At 44.4% G+C, this 22,969-nt stretch overlaps 1 protein-coding gene across 1 annotated transcript in view; it reads left to right on the forward strand.

The window, feature by feature from the left end:
* The window catches only part of LOC121578238 (extracellular sulfatase Sulf-2-like), a 66,657-nt gene that overhangs the window by 39,916 nt on the left and 3,772 nt on the right, over nt 1–22,969 (forward strand). The window contains exons 3-16 of the mRNA XM_041892446.2: nt 11,674–11,920; nt 12,474–12,713; nt 12,815–12,966; nt 13,301–13,470; nt 17,818–17,968; nt 18,183–18,358; nt 18,524–18,652; nt 18,752–18,808; nt 18,972–19,101; nt 19,221–19,437; nt 21,692–21,953; nt 22,250–22,346; nt 22,440–22,594; nt 22,709–22,878. Of these exons, the coding sequence (XP_041748380.1) occupies nt 11,746–11,920; nt 12,474–12,713; nt 12,815–12,966; nt 13,301–13,470; nt 17,818–17,968; nt 18,183–18,358; nt 18,524–18,652; nt 18,752–18,808; nt 18,972–19,101; nt 19,221–19,437; nt 21,692–21,953; nt 22,250–22,346; nt 22,440–22,594; nt 22,709–22,878 (2,281 nt within the window). The 5' untranslated portion in view covers nt 11,674–11,745. The remainder of the gene's footprint in view (nt 1–11,673; nt 11,921–12,473; nt 12,714–12,814; nt 12,967–13,300; nt 13,471–17,817; nt 17,969–18,182; nt 18,359–18,523; nt 18,653–18,751; nt 18,809–18,971; nt 19,102–19,220; nt 19,438–21,691; nt 21,954–22,249; nt 22,347–22,439; nt 22,595–22,708; nt 22,879–22,969) is intronic.

The following is a 22,969-nucleotide window of genomic DNA, read 5'->3' on the forward strand; positions in this document are numbered from 1 at the left end:
TTTTTTTTGTTGTTGTTGAGGTTAGGGACAATGCAGAGTGATGTCCCTCTAGAGATGTGTTGAAGTCGAGACAGGGGAAAAACATCTTGAGCAGTTGGGATCTTCTCATTTTCACTCCAGTGAGTGTGGCTAGCTAATTAGATGTATCTCTGTGCCTTTGTACTGTGTCTTGTGTGTATTGCACATTTCTAGTCCGCAGGGGTCTGTCTGAGCTCTTTGTTATTATGACTGGATCTTTTGTCTTTAGTAAGACCATCACACATTCGTCTTCTCCTCATTTATCCAACAACCCAATCATCAGGCATCTTATCTCTCCCTGTCTCATCAGATGAATAAAAATATATATATATAATATGGATGATGGGAAGGGGGATGGTGTTTGTGTGGTGTGTGCGTGTGCGTGTGGTACTCACAATTCTTCTATAACAGCCAGACCACATCACCAATTCCCTTTCCTCTTCAAAAAGAAAGAAAAACAGACCCATAGCAGGATTAATGATGTGTTAAGTACTAAATGTATACACATTCATATCGCACTGTCTGTGGCTCTCTCTCAGACTGATATGGAGAGCTGTGGATGAGTGCCCCTGTGCTGCACAGAGTGATACAAGCAGGAGAAAACACTGCCTGATGTTTCCACTGACACATACATACACACACACACACACACACACACACACACACACACACACACACTGGGACTGTCTAACACATAAACATTTTCCTCAGCCATAAATCACTTATCTGTTTTTCCTTCAACCTGGCAGAGACTACTACTGTACCTGGTCCATTGTGTCTGTGTATTAAAATGGGAAAAGGTTGTGCTGATTCTGATTGTCAGGTTTTATAACAAGTACGCAGAGCTCATCAGAACTAAATTAAATATTTGCTGTGATTGTCTGCCAGACACTCTGGGCTATTTACATACTGTACTATAGGTTATTAGCACTCCTGCAGTAAAATAATTCCTTAAAAATGATGTGTGTTTTGGTACATGGGCCCTGCCCAGTGTTATTGAATGACATGTCAGGGTTATGTGCTTTGGGCTTGACTGGTGACGGTTCTCTGCATTGACTTAGTAAGGGGTCATTGTTTTAGACGTCATTACATTAGTGTTCATTGATTGAGAAGTCATTGATTTACACAGAATTGGCATTATAATCCATCTGCAGCTGACTCGCCAGCAAGTTTTTGTATTGCAGCTTTATCTCAACACCTGACTATTATGAATAGCGTGATGTCTGGATGCCATGGCATATACTATGTGTTAATGCATGGATGTGTGAGTGGAGAATAGATTATGAATAGCAATCACTGCAACGCTCGATACAGTAGCTACACATTATCATGCAAAAGGGGGTTCCAGTTCTGTACAGTATTCAGCATCCCAATCTCCACCCATCCCCCAACACGCACTAAATCATCTTCCAAACATACTCTCTCCCCTCAGAGAAAAAGTTACTCTAACATAGAGGCAGGACGTTTCAGAATTTGCATCTGAATACCAACTTTCGATGGTAAATTCAAGGGTCCTTGGAGAGTTTTCACATTCTGTCCAGATGCAGCTTTACAATCCAATGGGAACAAAGTCACACATTCTCAAAGCCCTGCCAGGCTCAATTATGACCAAAGGAATCTGAATGATAGTGTTGCCAACAGGCTGCATTCAGGACTGGGATATGTGTTTGACATTCTTAGGTGTTTCATTAGTTTGTTTTTGCTTGTTGGGTATGATGTGGATGAGTGGAGAACTTGAGTGTCACGAATGTGAAATTAACAGTGAAGTGTTCTATTTTATTCTATTTCATTTGACTCTATTCTATTCTATTTGAAATCCTTGCACTGGGAATCTAGTCATTTTGTTTAAAAAAAACTGCCTGTAGCATACACTCATGCTTTGTACTATTCAGACTATTCCTTGAGCTCTCTCTCTCTCTCTCTGATCCCTTTTATATCTAGACAAAACCCCACAATCTTTACCATACCGTCTTCTTAATACCGCCTTTTCTTTATATCTGAAAGGTGTAGCCAGTAATAAAAACGGTACATTAAATTCCCCTCTGGACCTAGCAATCGTTGAGGTATTTTCTTAACAAATTCAGTTTACGGCTCTGTGAGAAAACCGATCCGTGAAAACGTGTCCTGGTTTTCGGACGCTCACTTGGGTCAACCAATGGCTACACTCCATTCCCTTGAGAATATCACTGGTCACTTCTCTTCGCATGTTTTGCTCCGACCGTTTGCTGTAGATAATGTCTGCTGCTACTATTATAAATCAGTTGGCGAGGACGGTTTCTAGCAAGCTATCAATGTGCATAATATCAAACAAGCAGAGCGAGGGTAGGAAAAAACAATGAAATGCCGAGAAGCGTTTTGACAGCAGATAATCTGCTCACTGCAACTTCTGAGAACACGCACACAGACACACAAGTCCGCTGCTCCTGATCTGCTGCTCCTTGTTTAATATAAACGTGCAGGGAGATGATTAGCCTATTAAGCATTTTAAAATACATTCATTTTTCCAATTATGAGTAGGCTACCATGCGTTCCGAATTTCAAATGTCAATTACGAATATAATTTCCAATTCAGTATAGGTTATGGCCAGATTCCGCCTAGGCTACTCCCACCCCTCGCGGTGCTAGCTATTCACTGGGATGTACTGTATGTATGGGGATATACCTGCAAGAAAGTGGCATTTAAGGGACTGTTTCAAAGGGAACATAAGCATTGGAATTCTGTGTGAAATAGGTCTGGTTCTCCTCATTTTCTCACATTCTCTCTTTTTAGCCCTCTCTCCCTGGGGCATTGCTTGCATGCATCAGATGGTGCTCATTGAACGTCCAAATGTATTTTATTCGTAGGAAAACTGCATTAACTCCCCTGCTAAATCTTTTGGGGATTTCTATTATGTTTAGATGTTTTTGTCCAAACTGAGAAGTTTCTGTTCAACTTGCTAGGTGTCTGTCCCTCTCACCTCTGGTGAAAGCATTTGGACCCTACACTCCCCTCTGTTTCACCACAACGCCGTGTGACACAGTTCCGTTGTCATGACATTTATAATTCATCTTTATCAATAAAACATACAGCCATCATTAACATTTAATGCAAAGATGGAGTGTTCAACATTATATTTTTTAATGACCTCTACATTAGGGGGATTTCAGTATGTAACAGATTTTGGTGACGCACTTCCATTTTTAACCAAGATACAGATCGCACTGATATACAGTCACATCCAAAATTATTCACACCCTTGATAAAGATGAGCAAAAAATACTACAAAAGAAATAATACAAATACAGAGCTATATTGTATGCGCAAAACATTTGGGGAAATTATATTATTTTATACTAATACAATTTATTTTTTTGTGTCAAAATTATTGGTACCCCTAAAGATACTTATAAATAAAACGAAACAAAATGTAATCTGCATTAATATTCTACTTTTTTTTAAAGTTAATCTAATTTTAAGGAACTGTATTGTGGCCTTTGATGGCTTCCTGTTTCACTGGGGTATAAAAATGAGGTAAGACTCATGTAAAATCCCTTTGTCATCCGTCACCATGATAAAAGGTAATGAACTCACAAATGAAAATGGACAAATTGTTGTTGATGTTCATAAATCAAGCAATGGGTACAAAATAAGTGCTAAAAAATAAATACCACTTAACACTATTAGGGCAACAATTAAGAAGCTTAAACCCACTGGAAAGTGGTAAACATGCCTGGTAGAGGTCGCATATGTATCAAATCAAATCAATTTGATTTATAAGGCATCAGCAGATGTCACAAAGTGCTATACAGAAACCCAGCCTAAAACCCCAAACAACACCAAGTCTCCAAATGTACAATTAGACGCCACCTCCGTGTTAAAATGCTATTTGGAATGGTTGCCAGAAAAAATACTATTGAGAGCAACCAACAAATGTAAATGTCTGGAATTTGCTAAACGGCATTGGCACTGGGATTGGAACCAGTGCTATGGTCAGATGAGATGAATATAGAGCTCTTTGGCCACGCAGACCAGTGGTAGGGTTGGCATCGAAAGAAGGATGCATATGCAGAAAGTACCTCATACCTAATGTAAAATATGGTGGTGGATCTTTGATGTTATGGGTCTGTTTTGCTTCCACTGCATCTTCCATTAAGACAATGACCCCAAGCACACATCAAAATCCACAAAGAAATGGTTAATTGACCACAAAATCAACATTTTGCAATGGCCATCAGACTCCGGACTTGAACCCCATTAAACACCTGTGGTTTGAATTGAAGAGGGCAGTCCATAAGCGCAGACCGAAGGATATCAAAGATTTGAAAAGATTCTGTGTGGAGGAATGGTCTAAGATCCCTCCCAATGTCTTCTCCAATCTCATTAAACAGTATAGAAAAAGGCTCAATGCCGTTATCCTCGCAAGGGGAGGATGCAAAAAGTATTAAACAGTTGTGCCAATCATTTTTAGACTTATCTGTTTTATTAATGAATTCATAATTGTCCCAAAAATGTGAGCATACAATATAGCTTAAGTATTTGTATTATTTATTTTATAAAGTATTTTCCCCCTCATCTTTATCAAGGGTGCCAATTATTTTTAAAGTGACTGTAACTTTGGATGATGGTCATTGATCGTCAATCAGGCTTACAAAAATGTGCTGTGTTTGCTCTCTCTCTCTCTCTCTCTCTCTCTCTCTCTCTCTCTCTCTCTCTCTCTCTCTCTCTCTCTCTCTCTCTCTCTCTCTCTCTCTCTCTCTCTCTCACACACAAACACACACACACACACTCTTACTATTATTCTTCAGTGTTTAAGGAGGTCTGCTCAGATTAATATTTACTCATGTTGTGATTTGTGCTTCTGTCTAAATGGCAAATTTCTGCCTTGATTCGGTCTCAAATCAAATAAAGTGTTATTGGTCGCATAAACATATTTAGCAGATGTTATTGCGGGTGTGGCGAAATGCTTTTAAAGATAATTGCCCTATATGGGATTCAAACTCGCATCCATTGAACTATGGCTAACTGTTTTAGCAGACTGTGCCACCAATCAGTCATCAGACTTTTCTTTTGACTAATTGACCTGTATTTTTATATTGTCATGTATTTTTTGCATCTTGGAGATATACACAATATGTGTTATGAAAGAGATAAAAGAGAGCGACAGATAGAGGGAAAGCGAAACGAAAGAGATTGTGATTGTGTCCATGTAACTAGGGTTGAAAAATTCCCTGACATTTATTTAAAGTTCCTGGAATTTTGCAGCCCTACATGTAACTGATAAAAGCCATTAAATCCAGTCTGACTTCCTATCAGGGGAAACACTGAGGTCTCAGTAGAATAATACTGGAGAGTTTTCACTGCTCTGCCTCGTCAATACGGTCACATACATGTTATCTATTGATGTATCAAGGCAGGGTGTGAAATTGAGCTGGACGTTTTCTCAACTGTGTGGATATACAGTACGCTTCCCTGACATGATAACCCAGTGTTGTTTGGATCAGCTTTTTAATACTTACTGAACAGGAGCAAACATAGTTAGACAATTAATGCTGTCCGCTACAGTGTACATATACTGTATATCATACAGCACTAACACTCACAGTGGAGAGGAGAGGGAACCTTCCATTCTTTATAGATTCTCAAAGTCCTGGCAGCAGTCAGCCAGCCATTTCTGGTGTTTGGCAACAGAGCTGTTTAATTAAGTGGCTTTTCACCAATGTTTTTGTATAGTGTTCCTTGTTGTTGTTTTGGTTTTCATCCCATGCCAGTGATGGGAGGATAAGGGAGATATGGAGAGGGGGACAGGAGGGGCAAAGAGTGGAAGAGAGAAGCAGAGGAGTTGGGAGAATATAAAACAGCAGAGCCCACCTGGTCAGAACCTCATCCATTCCTCAGAGAGAGAACAATGCCCTGAGAGACAGAGACAGAGACAGAGAGGAGCTGGAATAAAAGCAGAGAAAAGGCAGCTGTGTGTGTGTGTTTGTGTGCATTTGTGTATGTGTGCATGATGTCTGTGGGTCCATACTTGCATGCAAAGAGGGTGGGGTGGATGCACATAATATGTGTGTGTGAGTTTGTGCTTCCGAGGGATGGGGAGGTGGATGCATGTCTGTGAGAGTGTGTATGATAGAGGAGCTTGAGTGTAAAAGAGAGAGGGTATGAGTGTGTTATAGAATCAGGACGTACACAGATAGAAGGGCCTGCTTGGATACAGTGACAGAAGGGCCTGCTTGGATACGGGTACAGTTTGGCACCTAGAGGTCTGTTTTCCATGAGGATATCCCTGGGCATCAACACTGTGATGAGGTAGGGGGGAGGAGGGTGACAGAAACAGGGTGGCCACCTTTCCTCTGGAATAGTAACATACCCAACTGACCTATCTACTTTGTGTTTGCTTGAGATTGATGGATGTGGTAAAATTGTTTTATTAACAGCCCTCATTCCACGCCTTTGATTGATTTGGCTCTGTAGGTTATTTAGTTTGGATGTGAAGTGTGTGTCCACGTGTGCATGCATTTGTGTGTGTGTCTGTGTATGTGTGTGTGCTCTATTGTCCCCCTAAACAATAGCATCCCAGTGAGGTTATTGTTGTTGAGGGAGTTATCTCCCAGCAAGGGGAGACTGGGGTTGGGCTGTTGCTGTGGGCTGTTTTGTGTTCATACAGTTTCTATACTGGGAGGCATACACTCCCTGTAGATCCACAGAACACTGAGCAAACACAGGCCATTCTAACAGGGGGGAAACCTGTCAATGCTCTTAGTCAGTGGTGCTGTTGATTAATAATTTTTGTGAGGAGGCCTTGTGACACTCTTTTATACAGTGGTGTAAAGTCACTATGTACAAATGTGTTAACAAACCTCCAAACGAGCTTCAATGCCATACAACACTCCTTCAGTAGCCTCCAACTGCTCTTAAACACTAGTAAAACTAAATGCATGCTCTTCAATCGAACGCTGCTGGCACCCGCCCACCCGACTAGAATCACCACTCTCGACGGGTCTGACCTAGAGTATGTGGACAACTACAAATACCTAGGTGTCTGGTTAGACTGTAAACTCTCCTTCCAGACTCACATTAAGAATCTCCAATCCAAAGTTAAATCTAGAATCGGCTTCCTATTTCGCAACAAAGCCTCCTTCACTCATGCTGCCAAACATGCCCTCGTAAAACTGACTATCCTACCGATCCTTGACTTCGGCGATGTCATTTACAAAATAGCCTCCAACACTCTACTCAGCAAATTGGATGTAGTCTATCACAGTGCCATCCGTTTTGTCTCCAAAGCCCCATACACTACCCACCACTGTGACCTGTACGCTCTTGTTGGCTGGTCCTCACTACATGTTCGTCGTCAAACCCACTGGCTCCAGGCCATCTATAAATCACTGCTAGGCAAATCCCCGCCTTATCTTAGCTCATTGGTCACCATAGCAGCACTCACCCGTAGTCTGCGCTCCAGCAGGTATATCTCACTGGTCATTCCCAAAGCCAACACCTCCTTTGGCCGCCATTCCTTCCAGTTCTCTGCTGCCAATGACTGGAACGAATTGCAAAAATCTCTGAAGCTGGAGACTCTTATCTCCCCCAATAACTTTAAGCATCAGTTGTCAGAGCACCTTACCGATCACTGCACCTGTACACAGCCCATCTGAAATTAGCCCACCCAACTACCTCATCCCTATATTGTTATTTATTTGCTCTTTTGCACCCCAGTATCTCTATTTGCACATAATCTCTTGCACAACTAGCATTACAGTGTTAATACTAATTGTAATTATTTTGCACTATAGCCTATTTATTGCCTTACCTCCATAATTTGCTACATTTGCACACACTGTATATATATTTTCTGTTGTATTTTTTTGACTGTATGTTTTTTTACCCCATATGTAACTCTGTGTTGTTGTTTTTATCGCACTGCTTTGCTTTATCTTGGCCAGGTCGCAGTTGTAAATGAGAACTTGTTCTCAACTGGCTTACCTGGTTAAATAAAGGTGAAAAAATAAAAAATAATAAAAAATAAAATACTTTGAAGTACTACTTAAGTAGTTTTTTGGAGTATCTGTACTTAACTTTACTATTTACACAACCGGTCAAAAGTTTTAGAACACCTACTCATTCAAGGGTTTTTCTTTATTTTTACTATTTTCTACATTGTAGAATCAAAGTGAAGACATCAAAACTATGAAATAACACATATGGAATCATGTAGTAACCAAAGAAGTGTTAAACAAATCAAAATCTATTTAATATTTGAGATTCTTCAAATAGCCACCCTTTGCCTTGATGACAGCTTTGCACACACTTGTCATTCTCTCAACCAGATTCACCTGGAATGCTTTTCCAACAGTCTTGAAGGAGTTCCCACATATGCTGAACACTTGTTAGCTGCTTTTCCTTCACTCTGCGGTCCGACTCATCCCAAACCATCTCAATTTGGTTGAGGTCGGGGGATTATGGAGGCCAGGTCATCTGATGCAGCACTCCATCACTCTCCTTCTTGGTAAAATAGCCCTTACACAGCGTGGAGGTGTGTTGGGTCATTGTCCTGTTGAAAATCAAATGATAGTCCCACTAATCCCAAACCAGATGAGATGGCGTATCAATGCAGAATGCTGTGGTAGCCATGCTGGTTTAGTGTGCCTTGAATTCTAAATAAATCACAGACAGTGTCACCAGCAAAGCACTCCTACACCATAACACCTCCTCCTCCATGCATTACGGTGGGAAATACACATGCGGAGATCATCCGTTCACCCACACCGCGTCTCACAAAGACACAGCGGTTGGAACCAAAAATCTCTAATTTGGACTCCAGACCAAAGGACACATTTCCACCGGTCTAATGTCCATTGCTCGTGTTTCTTGGCCCAAGCAAGTCTCTTCTTATTATTGGTGTCCTTTAGTAGTGGTTTCTTTGCAGCAATTCGACCATGAAGGCCTGATTCACGCAGTCTCCTCTGAACAGTTGATGTTGAGATGTGTCTGTTACTTGAACCCTGTGAAGCATTTATTTGGGCTGCAATTTCTGAGGCTGGTAACTCTAATGAACTTATCCTCTGCAGCAGAGGTAACTCTGGGTCTTCCACTCCTGTGGCGGTCCTCATGAGAGCTAGTTTCATCATAGTGCTTGATGGTTTTTGCGACTGCACTTGAAGAAACTTTCAAAGTTCTTGAAATGTTCCGTATTGACTGACCTTCATGTCTTAAAGTAATGATGGACTGTCGTTTCTCTTTGCTTATTTGAGCTGTTCTTGCCATAATATGAACTTGGTATTTTACCAAATAGGGCTATCTTCTGTATACCCCCTACCTTGTCACAACACAACTGATTGGCTCAAACGCATTAAGAAGGAAAGAAATTCCACAAATTAACTTTTAACAAGGCACACCTGTTAACTGAAATGCTTTCCAGGTGACTACCTCATGAAGCTGGTTGAGAGAATGCCAAGAGTGTGCAAAGCTGTCATCAAGGCAAAGCGTGGCTATTTGAAGAATCTCAAATATAAAATATATTTTGATTTGTTTAACACTTTTTTGGTTACTACATGATTCCATATGTGTTATTTCATAGTTTTGATGTCTTCACTATTATTCTACAATATAGAAAATAGTAAAAAATAAAGAAAAACCCTTGAATGATTAGGTGCTCTAAAACTTTTGACCAGTAGTGTATATGTTTGTGTAGCGGGTGATGTTGGATGGAGTCAGGCACAGGAGAGGAAATCACAGAATAAATTGTTTATTCAAATAAACAGAGGTACGCAGCAATGCGTAATATACACCAGTGCGGTAAACGGCGCCCTGGGGAAGACAAGGCACATGGGTGAATATCCCGGCGATACACAATACAAATCTAGCTCCATCGAAACACACAAGACAAGGGGGCAGAGGGAACACTTACAGGTACTGATGAGGGGATATGAACCAGGTGTGTGTAATAAACAAGACAAAACTGGAATGATGAGATGAGGAGTGGCAATGGCTAGAAGGCCGGTGACGACGAATGCCGAAGCCTGCCGGAACAAGGAGAGGAGGCAGCCTCGGAGGAAGTCGTGACAGTTTGACAACTTTTACTTTTACTCCACCACATTCCTAAAGAAAATATGTACTTTTTACTCCCCAATAAATTTTCCCTGACGCCCAGGGCAGCAAAATCATCCAATTCATGCACTTATCAATAGAACGTGCGGTCATCCCTACTGCCTCTGACCTGGTGGACTCACTAAACACAAATACTGGGTTTGTAAATTAGTGTGCCCCTGTGCTGCCTCATTTGACTTATATAAGGAATTTGATGTATAGCATTTGCTTTTACTTTGGATACTTAAGTACATTTAAAACCAGATACTATTTTACTCAAGTAGTATTTTACTGGGTGACTTTTACTTCAGTCATTTTCTATTAAGGTATCTTTACTTTTACTCAAGTATGACAATTGGGTATTTTTTCCACAACTGCTTTTACATTTGACCAGTGATTCTGAACTCAGAGACAGTGATATGTTGTTGAAGCAGTGTAATAATAATGCTAATACTATTCTTTCTCAATCTCAAAGCTGTGAGAAGAAACACCACACCATCTTTCTATTCAGGAAAGTCAAGGCAGTCTTTTATAAACATTTACAGCAAGTACATTCAATTGCTATTTCATGTACTGTGAACATATGTAATAAACAGTTTCCATGACAACCTCTGTTGGGGTTCGTTTGTAAAAGTCAGAGGTGTACTTGCATTATCAAATCAATATAAAACAAGTATACATTTAGCAAATGACGCATGAAGCTATAATTTAGAGGACATTGTACTAGCAGAGCACTGTCAGTGTGATGTCTATTGTTTTATGAGGAAACGCAGTGTGTAAAGCATCAGTGAAGTTTACTGCATCTACATCATTTTCAGATAATGCACCATCACATCACCACGTCTACGTTGTCTGAAATCAATCTTATGAGCACTTTGTTATCCTGCCCTGAAACACTTTCTCAACACACTTTTTAACTATTTGAGAGCAACAACATTCTGTATTTTGAGCTTTTTCTTTCCTCAAACATTCACCAAAACATCCCATAATGCCCTCCTGCTCAAAAGCCTCTGTCTCCTCTGGTACATCTCATCCCATCTTTAAACTCTTTCTCCTCTCCTTCACCTCCTCCCCGCTCCATCCCCCTGTTATCTCGGGTAGACGAGGGAGCATTGGCCCCTGGCCCAGGCCCATTAGCCCAAGACTGGGAGCCATGTGTTCATCAGCAGAGATCATTACACTGAGGCAATGACACCGCTCTAATGCGTCATTAATGATTGATTAACGAGAGGAGCCTAAATGGGTGCATTTATATGGAAGAACACCCTGTAATTGCTCTGCTCACATCTGCCTGTTATTTTCTTGAGTGTGTCTGTGAGAGAGAGAGAGAGAGAGAGAGAGAGAGAGAGAGAGAGAGAGAGAGAGAGAGAGAGAGAGAGAGAGAGAGAGAGAGAGAGAGAGAGAGAGAGAGAGAGAGAGAGAATTCACACAGAATTCACAGAGAGATATTCTTGATGACCATAGACCACAGACTTTCTCACTTGTCAATATTACATGTTTTATAATTGTCACAGCATAGCTACCAGATTGTAGCAGTTTGTATGTTATGGATCGTTTCGGTCTGGTCTCATCCTTGTCTCTGTGTCTGTCAGGGTGAGTGAGGGAGCTGTGCCAGCAGAGTGGCCCGTGCTGCAGTGAGAAGGAGGTGAAGACAGGGTAGAGCCATGGCAGGACGGGGCCTCCTTCTCCTCCTCCTGGGGGTGGTCTCCCTGGCCCAGGGCTCGTCCTTCCTCTCCGGCCAGCGCCACCGGACACATCTGCAGAGGGATCGCCAAGCCCGCAACAATGTCCGACCCAACATCATCCTCATCCTCACTGACGACCAGGACATCGAACTGGGTAAAACACAGTGTGTGTGTGTGTGTGTGTCTGTGTGGTGCTTGTTCAGTGTCTGTCAGCATGTTAGTGAGAGAGTTCATGTTAATGCTTCCTCTTGGCACCATTCTCCATTTGCCCACTCGAAGTCAAGTACCCCATGGCCAACTTCACTATTGGCATAGAGCGAGTGGCCTATGGCATCCATTGTCTGAGTGCCAAACCCTGGCCATCTCCCTACCCATTTAATCCGTTAAACTGCGTATTGGACTGGAGTGCCAGTACAATGGCCTCACTGACACCCCTTGTCCCGCTCTGATTGCTCGTGAGAATACCATTGAAAACCAGGAATTATGGTCGAGCATCTGTTTCACTAAACAATCGGCATCAGCCTGAAAAGCCTTTAGTACACATTAATTGAAATGGGCAACACTTCACAGAAAATATTTATTCTCTCTCTCTCCTACTCTCTCTCACATCCCTCACCCCCTTCCATCTTTATGCCTCTCTTCCCCCCACCCTTTCCCTCTCTCCCTCCTTCCCTTCTCTCTCTTTTACTTGTCTCTCTCTCCTTCAGGCTCAATGCAAGCCATGAATAAGACACGGCGTATCATGGAGCAGGGAGGCACCCATTTCTCTAACGCCTTCTCCACCACTCCCATGTGCTGCCCGTCGCGCTCCTCTATTCTGACAGGGAAGTACGTTCACAACCACCACACCTTCACCAACAACGAGAACTGTTCCTCACCCTCCTGGCAGGCCCACCATGAGCCTCACACCTTCGCTGTGCACCTTAACAACTCAGGCTACAGGACAGGTGTGTGTGAGCTGTGCAGCATATATATACACACACACACAGACACACACAAATTATTGCATAGAGAATCGCTTTGTACTTATCCCCACCTCTTGTCCCAGCCTTCTTTGGGAAGTACCTGAATGAGTACAATGGCTCGTATGTGCCCCCTGGCTGGAGGGAGTGGGTAGCACTGGTGAAGAACTCTCGCTTCTACAACTACACTCTGTGCAGGAACGGCGTACGGGAGAAGCATGGCAGCAACTATCCAAAGGTTCCATCCTGTTTCAGTTTTCACTCAAATATTGGAGTAGTATCCTATGATGATGAATAACCCTGATTTAATCATTACATTCTTAAAAATGATGATAATATTGTTGTACAGTAGTATACAGTAGTAACCGTAGTAAACAGTAGTATACAGTAGTAAACAGTAGTAAACAGTAGTATACAGTAGTAAACAGATGATCTCAATCTAAATGCTGTTATAAGGCAGCCATTATGAAATGCTTTATTGCTCTATACACATTTTTCTTTCCCTTTCTGGGAGGAAGTAGCCTAATATTAGAGTTCAGAACCTTATGTACAGGTGATTCTTGCTTCCACAGGACTATCTCACAGACATCATTACCAATGACAGCATCAACTACTTCCGCTCCTCTAAGAGGATGTACCCCCACCGACCAGTGATGATGGTCCTGAGCCACGCTGCCCCTCATGGGCCGGAGGACTCAGCACCACAGTACAGCACTGCCTTCCCCAACGCCTCACAGCACATGTAAGAATATACTATACAAACACACACACAGACACACACTAATTTGACAGAAGATGCAGTGTGCTAGTGCACGCTGAATGTAGGGTCAGTAATGATCCTTGCTAATTGCATAATTTAGATTGGCATCGTTGAAGAGGTTCATGATAGATAGGCATCCATAGATTATGATAACACACTGTGGGTCCCAGCCTTTGTCTGCTTGGCACAGTACCCCGAAGATAAGCACTTGGTCCTGGGCTAATACCAGCTCTCCCATTGGTCCTGTGAGAGACAAACAGGAAGGCAGTAATGAGTCTGTGTCTTTGGTCGATCATCCTCTCCTGTAAAAGTGAATCCCATAAGCATAATTAAAGTATTGAATAAAAGTGCTACACAGGGATTATGTTCAGCCCATGCTGTTTTTTATTTATTTATTTTTTTGTAGTCATTTAGCAGATGCTCTTATCCAGAGCGACTTACAGTTAGTGAGTGCATACATTTTCATACTGGCCCCCCGTGGGAAATGAACCCACAACCCTGGCATTGCAAGCGCCATGCTCTACCAACTGAGCTAGCTTTTTCTCAGAAATCTACACACACTCCTTCGGTGTGAGTTCATAGATTATCTTACTTTCCCTTTATGGAGGAAAAGAAAATGGCTCCCCTCTTACTTCATTCTTCCGGAAAACCCTTTTCACGTCCACATTGCAGTGACTCATCTTCATCTTCTGTTTAAATCTGTTGTCAGGGCCTTGTGCCCCAAGGCCATAGATGATTAACTTATTTCCAAGTCAAATCGATATGCTGTTAAATATGCCTTGCCTCCAAGACCTCATTAGATATTTAGCAGTGTGTTTATTTTTGAAATAATTAAGGTTCCATCTGCCCCTGAGTTAATATTGATAAAATGGTCCTCTCCATGTTAGCTGATATTGATCAGTATAGCAGCTGGTTGCCTTTTCTGTGGTTTATATGCCTCCAATTCAGCATACACAACAAGTTATGAGGTCAGTTTCAAAGGTGTGGTTGGAGCCATTTGCAAGCACTGGGAGAGCCTATTGTTGTATATGCCAATCATAAAACAACACAGGGGTTGGAACCGGTTCAGGGAAAATAACAAAACATTTAGAGGAACGGAAACAGAACCGGGAACACTTCAAGCCAAGCTTACTCTTTCAGTAGCAATATGCTCTATCCGCTCTAATTGTGGAGTAAATCAATTTGATAAATGTAAAAACTATGTTGATTTGACGTGTAAATTTTTTTACAAAAAGGAACTATATGAACCGTTCTTTTTTGGGGTTCGAAACGGTTCAGAACTTTATTATGCTGGTCGGAAAACTGGAACTGAACGAGAAAAATACTGGTTTTGTTCGGAACAAAACGATTGGAAAATAATTTTAGTTCCAACCCCTACATCATGAAGCCAATCACAGCCATGTATAATCCGATTTCTATTGGAATTCATATGACAATGCAATTCAATGCAACACAGGACAATATGCAATACAACACAATGCAATACAATACAATGCAGTATAACAATGCTTCCTTCACACCAGAATTTCACATTTAGGCTATTCAGCTATGCATATTAAACACTCTACCATGAATACTGTGAGCACTATTACAATGTCCTCTACCATAATAATATTCAGTGTTCATTCAAAAGATATGTCACCTCTATAGAATGTGAGCTCTAAAATGCTTTCCGTAAAGGGGGACACAGAACCACTGTTCACCCCAGCGCCTTACATTTTATAAATTATTATTTTTATGAAACGGAGGAAGGAGAGGAGCATCGTGGTAAAGAAAAAGTCGCAGTACATATTTCTGTTCTATTGTAATATTGTAAACAAACGTGGCAGTTTCACCAACGACAGATTTCAGCTTTAAGCTCCTCTGGGATTTCTGGAGACATAATGGTGAAAATATCAGCGCAGTAAGCACTCCTCTGTCTCATGTGCTTGGTAAAAAAAGTCAGATCCAAGACACGTTAATGAAGATAAAATGTGTTGAGAGCTAAGAATGTGAGCAGGTGCTTTTGTCACGCCCTGGCTCTGGGGACTCTTAAATGTTGAGCCAGGGTGTGTAGTGTCTATGTTGTATTTTCTATGTTCATGATCTAGATCGTGTAGATCTATGTTGGCCAGGGTGGTTCCCAATCAGTGGCAGCTGATTCTCGTTGTCTCTGATTGGGGACCATACTTAGGCAGCCTGTTTGGCACTGTTTATTGTGGGATCTTGTTCCGGAAGGTTTGTTTTGGTGTTATTTAACCTAGGACTTCACGTATCGTTTGGTTTGTTGTTTAGATCGTGTATTCAGTACAATAAAAGTATGTACGCATATCACGCTGCGCCTTGGTCCGCTTCTTGTAACGATCGTGACAGAAGATCCCACCATAAAAGGACCAAGCAGCGTGCCAAGCAGGAGGAGTTGGCGATGTCCCAGGTGGGCGAATGGTGGTCTTGGGAGGACATATTCGCGGGCAGAGGGCCCTGGGCAAAGGTACAGGCCCTGGCAAGAGAGGAGAAACGGCACCAACCGTGCCGACGACGGACACGCGAGAGGCAACCCCAATAAATTTTTTGGGGGGGGGCACACGGCATGGATGACGGGGCTGCTGGAGGCAGCTACAGGGCGCATCGGCGATTTAGGAGAGGAGGCCACCAGGTTTGGGGGGCTGGAAGGGTGGTTGGCGGAGCCTAGAGGTAGAGCAGAGCCAACTCCCCGTACTCAGGCTAGGCAGCGTGAGACTGGGCAGGTTCCGAGTTATGCGGAGCTACGTACTGTGCCGCGAGTGTTCCGGCACAGTCCTGTACGTCCTGTGCTAGCACCACGCACGTGTCGTGCTAAGGTGGGCATGCAGCCAGGACGGAGTGTGCCGGCTCAACGCTCGTGGCCTCCAGTACCCCTCCTCGGTCCCGGATATCCTGCGCCAGTGCCACGTGCTGTAGTGTCAGTACGAGTGCACAGCCCTGTATGTCCTGTGCTGATGCCTCACACAGAGTGTGTGGAAATAGGCATTCAGCCAGGACGGGTTGTGTCAGCTCTCCGTTCCAGACCTCCAGTCCGTCTCCACAGTCCAGCCCGGCCTGTTCCTGTCCCTCGCACCAAGCCTGTGGTGCGCGTCGCCAGCCCGGTCCGGCCTGTTCCTGCTCCCCGCACCAAGCCAGTGGTGCGCGTCGCCAGCCCGGTCCGGCCCGTTCCTGCTCCCCGCACCAAGCCAGTGGTGCGCGCGCCAGCCCGGTCCAGCCTGTTCCTGCGCCCGCACCAAGCCAGTGGTGCGCGTCGTCAGCCCGGTCCGGCCTGTTCCTGTCCCTCGCACCAAACCAGTGGTGCGCGTCGCCAGCCCGGTCCGGCCTGTTCCTGCTCCCCGCACCAAGCCAGTGGTGCGCGTCGCCAGCCCTGTCTGGCCTGTTCCTGCTCCCCGCACCAAGCCAGTGGTGCGCGTCGCCAGCCCGGTCCGGCCTGTTCCTGCTCCCGCACCAAGCCAGTGGTGCGCGTCGCCAGCCCGGTCTGGCCCGTCCCTGCTCCCCGCACCAAGCCAGTGGTGCGCGTCGTCAGCCCGGTCCGGCCCGTCCCTGCTCCCCGCACCAAACCAGTGGTGCGCGTCGTCAGCCCGGTCCGGCCTGTTCCTGCTCCCCGCACCAAGCCAGTGGTGCGCGTCGTCAGTCCGGCACGGTCCGTGCCTGTTCCACCGGTGCCTGGTCGGCACGGTCAGCTGCTCCACACCGGAGCCAGAGCAATCCGCTCCACCGATGTCCAGTCCAGCTCCGGCCAGCGGGGCCAGACCAGACCAGGGGCGCTACGGGGGGGGGGGGGTAGAGAGAGAGTAGTGGTCACGCCCGGAGCCGGATCCGCCTCCGAGGCGGAATGCCCACCCGGCCCCTACCCTCTTGTGTTTGGTTGGCGCGGTCGCAGTCCGCGCCTTTGGGGGGTACTGTCACGCCCTGGCTCTGGGGACTCTTAAATGTTGAGCCAGGGTGTGTAGTGTCTATGTTGTATTTTCTATGTTCATGATCTAGATCGTGTAGATCTATGTTGGCCAGGGTGGTTCCCAATCAGAAGCAGCTGATACTCGTTGTCTCTGATTGGGGACCATACTTAGGCAGCCTGCTTGGCACTGTTTATTGTGGGATCTTGTTCCGTAAGGTTTGTTTTGGTGTTATTTAACCTAGGACTTCACGTATCGTTTGGTTTGTTGTTTTGTTCGTGTGGTGTACTAAAATAAAAGTATGTACGCATATCACGCTGCGCCTTGGTCCGCTTCTTGTAACGATCGTGACAGCTTTCTTCTTCTGAGATTATTTCCCCCATTTACTGGCTTTATCTTCAACCTCGTTTTCCATCCATTCCTTTCTCAGAACCCCGAGCTATAACTATGCTCCTAACCCAGACAAGCACTGGATCCTGCGCTACACAGGCCCCATGAAACCCATCCACATGCAGTTCACCAACATGCTGCAGCGCCGGAGGATGCAGACCCTGCTGTCTGTGGACGACTGTGTGGACAAGGTGGGTCAGACAGGCAGACTGACAGAAAGATAGGTAGGAAGACAGACAGACAGACAGACAGACAGACAGACAGACAGACAGACAGGCAGGCAGGCAGGCAGGCAGGCATGCAGGCAGGCAGACAGGAAAACAGGCAGACAGGCAGGCAGAAAATAGTCTCTCATGCTCAACTAAATCTACTTCACTACCTGTCTCACTGTGTCCTCCTCCTCAGGTGTACAACATGCTGGTGGAGACAGGTGAGTTGGACAACACCTACATTGTTTACACATCAGACCACGGCTACCACATTGGTCAGTACGGCCTGGTCAAGGGCAAGTCCATGCCCTACGAGTTTGACATCCGGGTGCCCTTCTACATACGAGGCCCCAACGTGGAGGCAGGAGCCATGTGAGTGCAACTTTGGAGATTTGTACAGTACCTTTTTTAGAATATGTTTTTTCAATGGAAATGGTTAGCTTTTGGCTCTCATCTCACTGTTACTACTACTCTCTTGATAATATCTCTTATGCAGCACTCATCTCTCTCCCCACCTGCTCTTGTGTCCTTCTGCAGTAACCCTCATGTGGTGCTGAACATTGACCTGGCTCCTACACTGTTGGACATGGCCGGTGCCGATGTTCCCTCTGATATGGACGGCAAGTCCATCCTCAAACTCCTGGACACAGACAAACCTGTCAACAGGTACAGAGGGTCACAACTTAATTTGCATGGTTTGAACTTAACACAATGGACACTCCATGTCGCTTCAGGATGACTTAAAATGTCTTGCTTTTGTTGCAGGTTCCAGGTGAACAAGAAGGGGAAGATGTGGAGGGACTCCTTCCTGGTAGAGAGAGGGTCAGTATGTTACATTCATAATCAAGTCATTAATCAATTGTAATTAAAGGGATACAAAAATTTCAGAATTACTTCATAATTCCCCACAACCAAGTGGTCAAAGTTTGATGTATGTTTGGTCTATGTTCTATTGCTCTCATCTGAGTCCATCCTGTTCACACAGGAAGCTGCTCCACAAGAAGGCTGATGGGAAGGAGGTGGCCCAGGAGGAGAACTTCCTCCCCAAGTACCAGCGGGTTAAAGACCTGTGTCAAAGGGCAGAGTACCAGAGCTCCTGTGAACAGCCAGGACAGGTAAGAGTTCTGTACAATACCCACAGGCACACGCACGCACACACACGCGCACAAACAATTATACATTAGCAGAAATATAGCTAAATCTCTCCCCCCTTTTCCCCTCTCTATGTGTGTAGAAGTGGCAGTGTGTGGAGGACCCGTCTGGTAAACTGAGGCTGTATAAGTGTAAGGGCATGGCCAGTCTCTATGCCCCACGTATGCAGGCTCTGATGGCCAGCAGCGGGTCCCAGCAGTGGGTTGGACATGTCTCCAATGCTGGAGACAGCTGTGATTGTGGCCCCCTAGGCCCCAAAATTACACCCCTGAAGAGGAAGAGACTGCTTACCAAGAATAGTGAGTAGTCCTTTCAGTGGCTTATAGATTTACTTATTATCAAAGGCTTATAAATTGTGCTTGCAAATTATAGGACAAGTGTTTGCTGCCACCCAGTGGCAGATTAGAAAACTTTACAAAAATTTTTATTTATTAAATGTTTTATTTGTATTGTATTTATTTAATAATAATATGCCATTTAGCAGACTCTTTTATCCAAAGCGACATACAGTCATGCGTACATACATTTTTATTTGTGTATGGGTGGTCCCGGGGATCGAACCCACTACCTTGGCGTTACAAGCGCCGTGCTCTACCAGCTGAGCTACAGAGGACCACACATAACCTTTATTTAACTAGGCAAGTCAGTTAAGAACAAATTCTTATTTACTATGACGGCCTACCAAAAGGCAGAAGGCCTCCTGCAGAGACTGGGATTTAAAAAAGAAATATAGGACCAAACACACATCACAACAAGAGAGACAACACAACACTACATAAAGAGAGACCTAAGACAACAACATAGCATGGCAGCAACACACGACACCACAGCAAGGTAGCAACCCAACATGAAAACAACACAACATGGCAGCAGCACAACATGGTAGCAGCACAAGACATGGTACAAACATTATGGGCACAGACAACAGCACAAAGGGCAAGAAGGTAGAGACAACAATACATCACGCGAAGCAGCCACAACTGTCAGTAAGAGTGTCCATGATTTAGTTTTTGAATGAAGAGATGGAGATAAAACTGTCCAGTTTGAGTGTTTTTTGCAGCTCGTTCCAGTCGCTAGCTGCAACGAACTGGAAAGAGGAGCGACCCAGGAATGTGTGTGCTTTGGGGACCTTTAACAAAATGTGACTGGCAGAACGGGTGTTGTATGTGGAGGATGAGGGCTGCAGTAGGTATCTTAGATAGCGGGGAGTGAGGCCTAAGAGGGTTTTGTAAATAAGCATCAACCAGTGGATCTTGCGACCCGTATACAGAGATTACCTGTTTACAGAGGAGTATAGAGTGCAGCGACGTGTCCTATAAGGAGCATTGGTGGCAAATCTGATGGGCTAATGGTAAAGAACATCTAGCCGCTCGAGAGCATCCTTACCTGCCAATCTATAAATTATGTCTCTGTAATCTAGCATGGTTAGGATGGTCATCTGAATCAGGGTTAGTTTGGCAGCTGGGGTGAAAGAGGAGTGATTACGATAGAGGAAACCAAGTCTAGATTTAACCTTAGCCTGCAGCTTTGATATGTGCTGAGAGAAGGACAGTGTACTGTCTAGCCATACTCCCAAGTACTTGTATGAGGTGACTACCAGTGGGGAGAGGGGCATTCTTCTTACCAAACCACATTACCTTTGTTTTGGAGGTGTTCAGAACAAGGTTAAGGGCAGAGAAAGCTTGTTGGACACTAAGAAAGCTTTGTTGTAGAGCGTTTAACACAAAATCCGGGGAGGGGCCAGCTGAGTATAAGACTGTGTCATCTGCATATAAATGTATGAGAGAGCTTCCAACTGCCTGAGCTATATTGTTGATGTAAATTGAGAAGAGTGGGGGGCCTAAGATCGAGCCATGGGGTACTCCCTTGGTGACAGGCAGTGGCTGAGACAGTAGATGTTCTGACTTTATACACTGCACTCTTTGAGATAGGTAGTTAGAAAACCAGGCCAAAGACCCCCCAGAGACACCAATACTCCTTAGCCGGCCGACAAGGATAGAATGGTCTACCGTATCAAAAGCTTTGGCCAAGTCAATAAAAATAGCAGCACAACATTGCTTAGAATCAAGGGCAATGGTGACATCATTTAGGACCTTTAAGGTTGTAATGACACATCCATAACCTGAGCGGAAACCAGATTGCATACCAGAGAGAATACTATAGACATCAAGAAAGCCAGTCAGCTGAATATTGACACGTTTTTCCAACACTTTTGATAAACAGGGCAAAATAGAAATTGGCCTATAACAGTTAGGATCAGCTTGATCTCCCCCTTTAAATAAAGGATGCACCGTGGCTGCCTTCCAAGCAATGGGAACCTCCCCAGACAGGAGAGACAGGTTAAAAAGGTCAGAGACAGGCTTGGCGATGATAGGGGCTGCAACCTTAAAGAAGAAACATAATTCAATTTCAGTTTCAAGTGACCTCCTGTGAGTCATTTAAAAACAGTGACAAATGCTATGTACTTTAACACCCTCTCTCTCTTGGGTCATTGACTTTGCAATACCTTTGTAATAATAACATTGTAACTAATAACTATTGTAACCCCATCAGAGGTAAAGTCCAGTAAGAGTCTGACTAGGAACCGTTGGGCCCGGTCCATTCCCTTTGAACTGGATGGAGACCTATATGCTGTGGACCTGGAGGAGGGCTACAGGCCTGTGGGCCTCAGGAACACCAGCAGGCCTGGGGAGAAGAGGAGAGGAGCGGTCCTGCAGGAGGACGACGATGAGGAGTTCAGTGGCATGGGAGTCACAGCCAGACCCACAACCAGCAACAGCCTTACACCACCTGCTGCTCTTAAAGTCACCTACAGGTGTGTGTGTGTGTGTTGTGTGTGTGTGTGTGTGTGTGTGTGTGTGTCTTGTGTGTGTATGTCTGTGAATATGTGTGAATATGTGTGAATATGTGTGTTGAGTTTCCATGTTAGTGGGTCTTTGAGTAGTAGTGTGATTAATCTTTATGTTCTTGTGAAGCACAGTAGCCCTACAGTAATTCAATCTCAGGTGTTGAGAGGGTGCTGTAAGAAAGTGCTAACTGCTGTAAACTGTGGTAAATGCAGTTGTCAGGTAAAGGTGCTGATACAGTAGCTGGTGTGTGTTTACCCCACAGGTGCTCCATCCTGATGAATGACACAGTCAGGTGTGATGGAGGACTCTACAAATCCCTCCAGGCCTGGAAAGACCATAAACTCCACATCGAGCATGAGGTACTGATCTAGTTGATCCTCAATCTGACCTGGCTGGTCTGTAGCCTTTCCTGCCATTGCGGGGGTTAACTATTTTGTATGTGTTGTGTGCAGATTGAAACCCTGCAGACGAAAATAAAGAACTTGCGTGAGGTCAAAAGTCACCTGAAGAAGGTTCGGCCTGAAGAGTGCCAGTGTAACACCCCCAGTTACCTGTCCAAGAACAAAGGGATGTTCAGACTCGATGCAGGCCGCATTCACTCACTCAAGTAATGATTGTGAGATGGTGGTGTGTATGTGCATGTGATTGTGCGTGTGTGAGAGAGAGATCCTCACAAACCTGTGTAGCTCTCTTTATATGTCCTCTTGTGGTGTGTCCTCAGCAAAATGCCCTCTAAGCAGAAGAAGCAGTGGCTGATGAAGGAGCAGAAACGTAGGAAGAAACTCCGTAAACTGCTCAAGAGGCTCCGCAACAACGACACCTGCAGCATGCCTGGTCTCACCTGCTTCACCCACGATAACCAGCACTGGCAGACTGCCCCCTTCTGGACAAGTATGGAATGACAGAATGCAGACTAAATCAAATGCAAAACAGTAGTAACAGTTGTAGTAAAAGTAAAGAGACATGGGATTCCTGAATTTTT

This window comes from Coregonus clupeaformis, chromosome 12 (assembly GCF_020615455.1).
Source record: "Coregonus clupeaformis isolate EN_2021a chromosome 12, ASM2061545v1, whole genome shotgun sequence".
In the NCBI taxonomy this organism is placed as follows: Eukaryota; Metazoa; Chordata; class Actinopteri; order Salmoniformes; family Salmonidae; genus Coregonus; species Coregonus clupeaformis.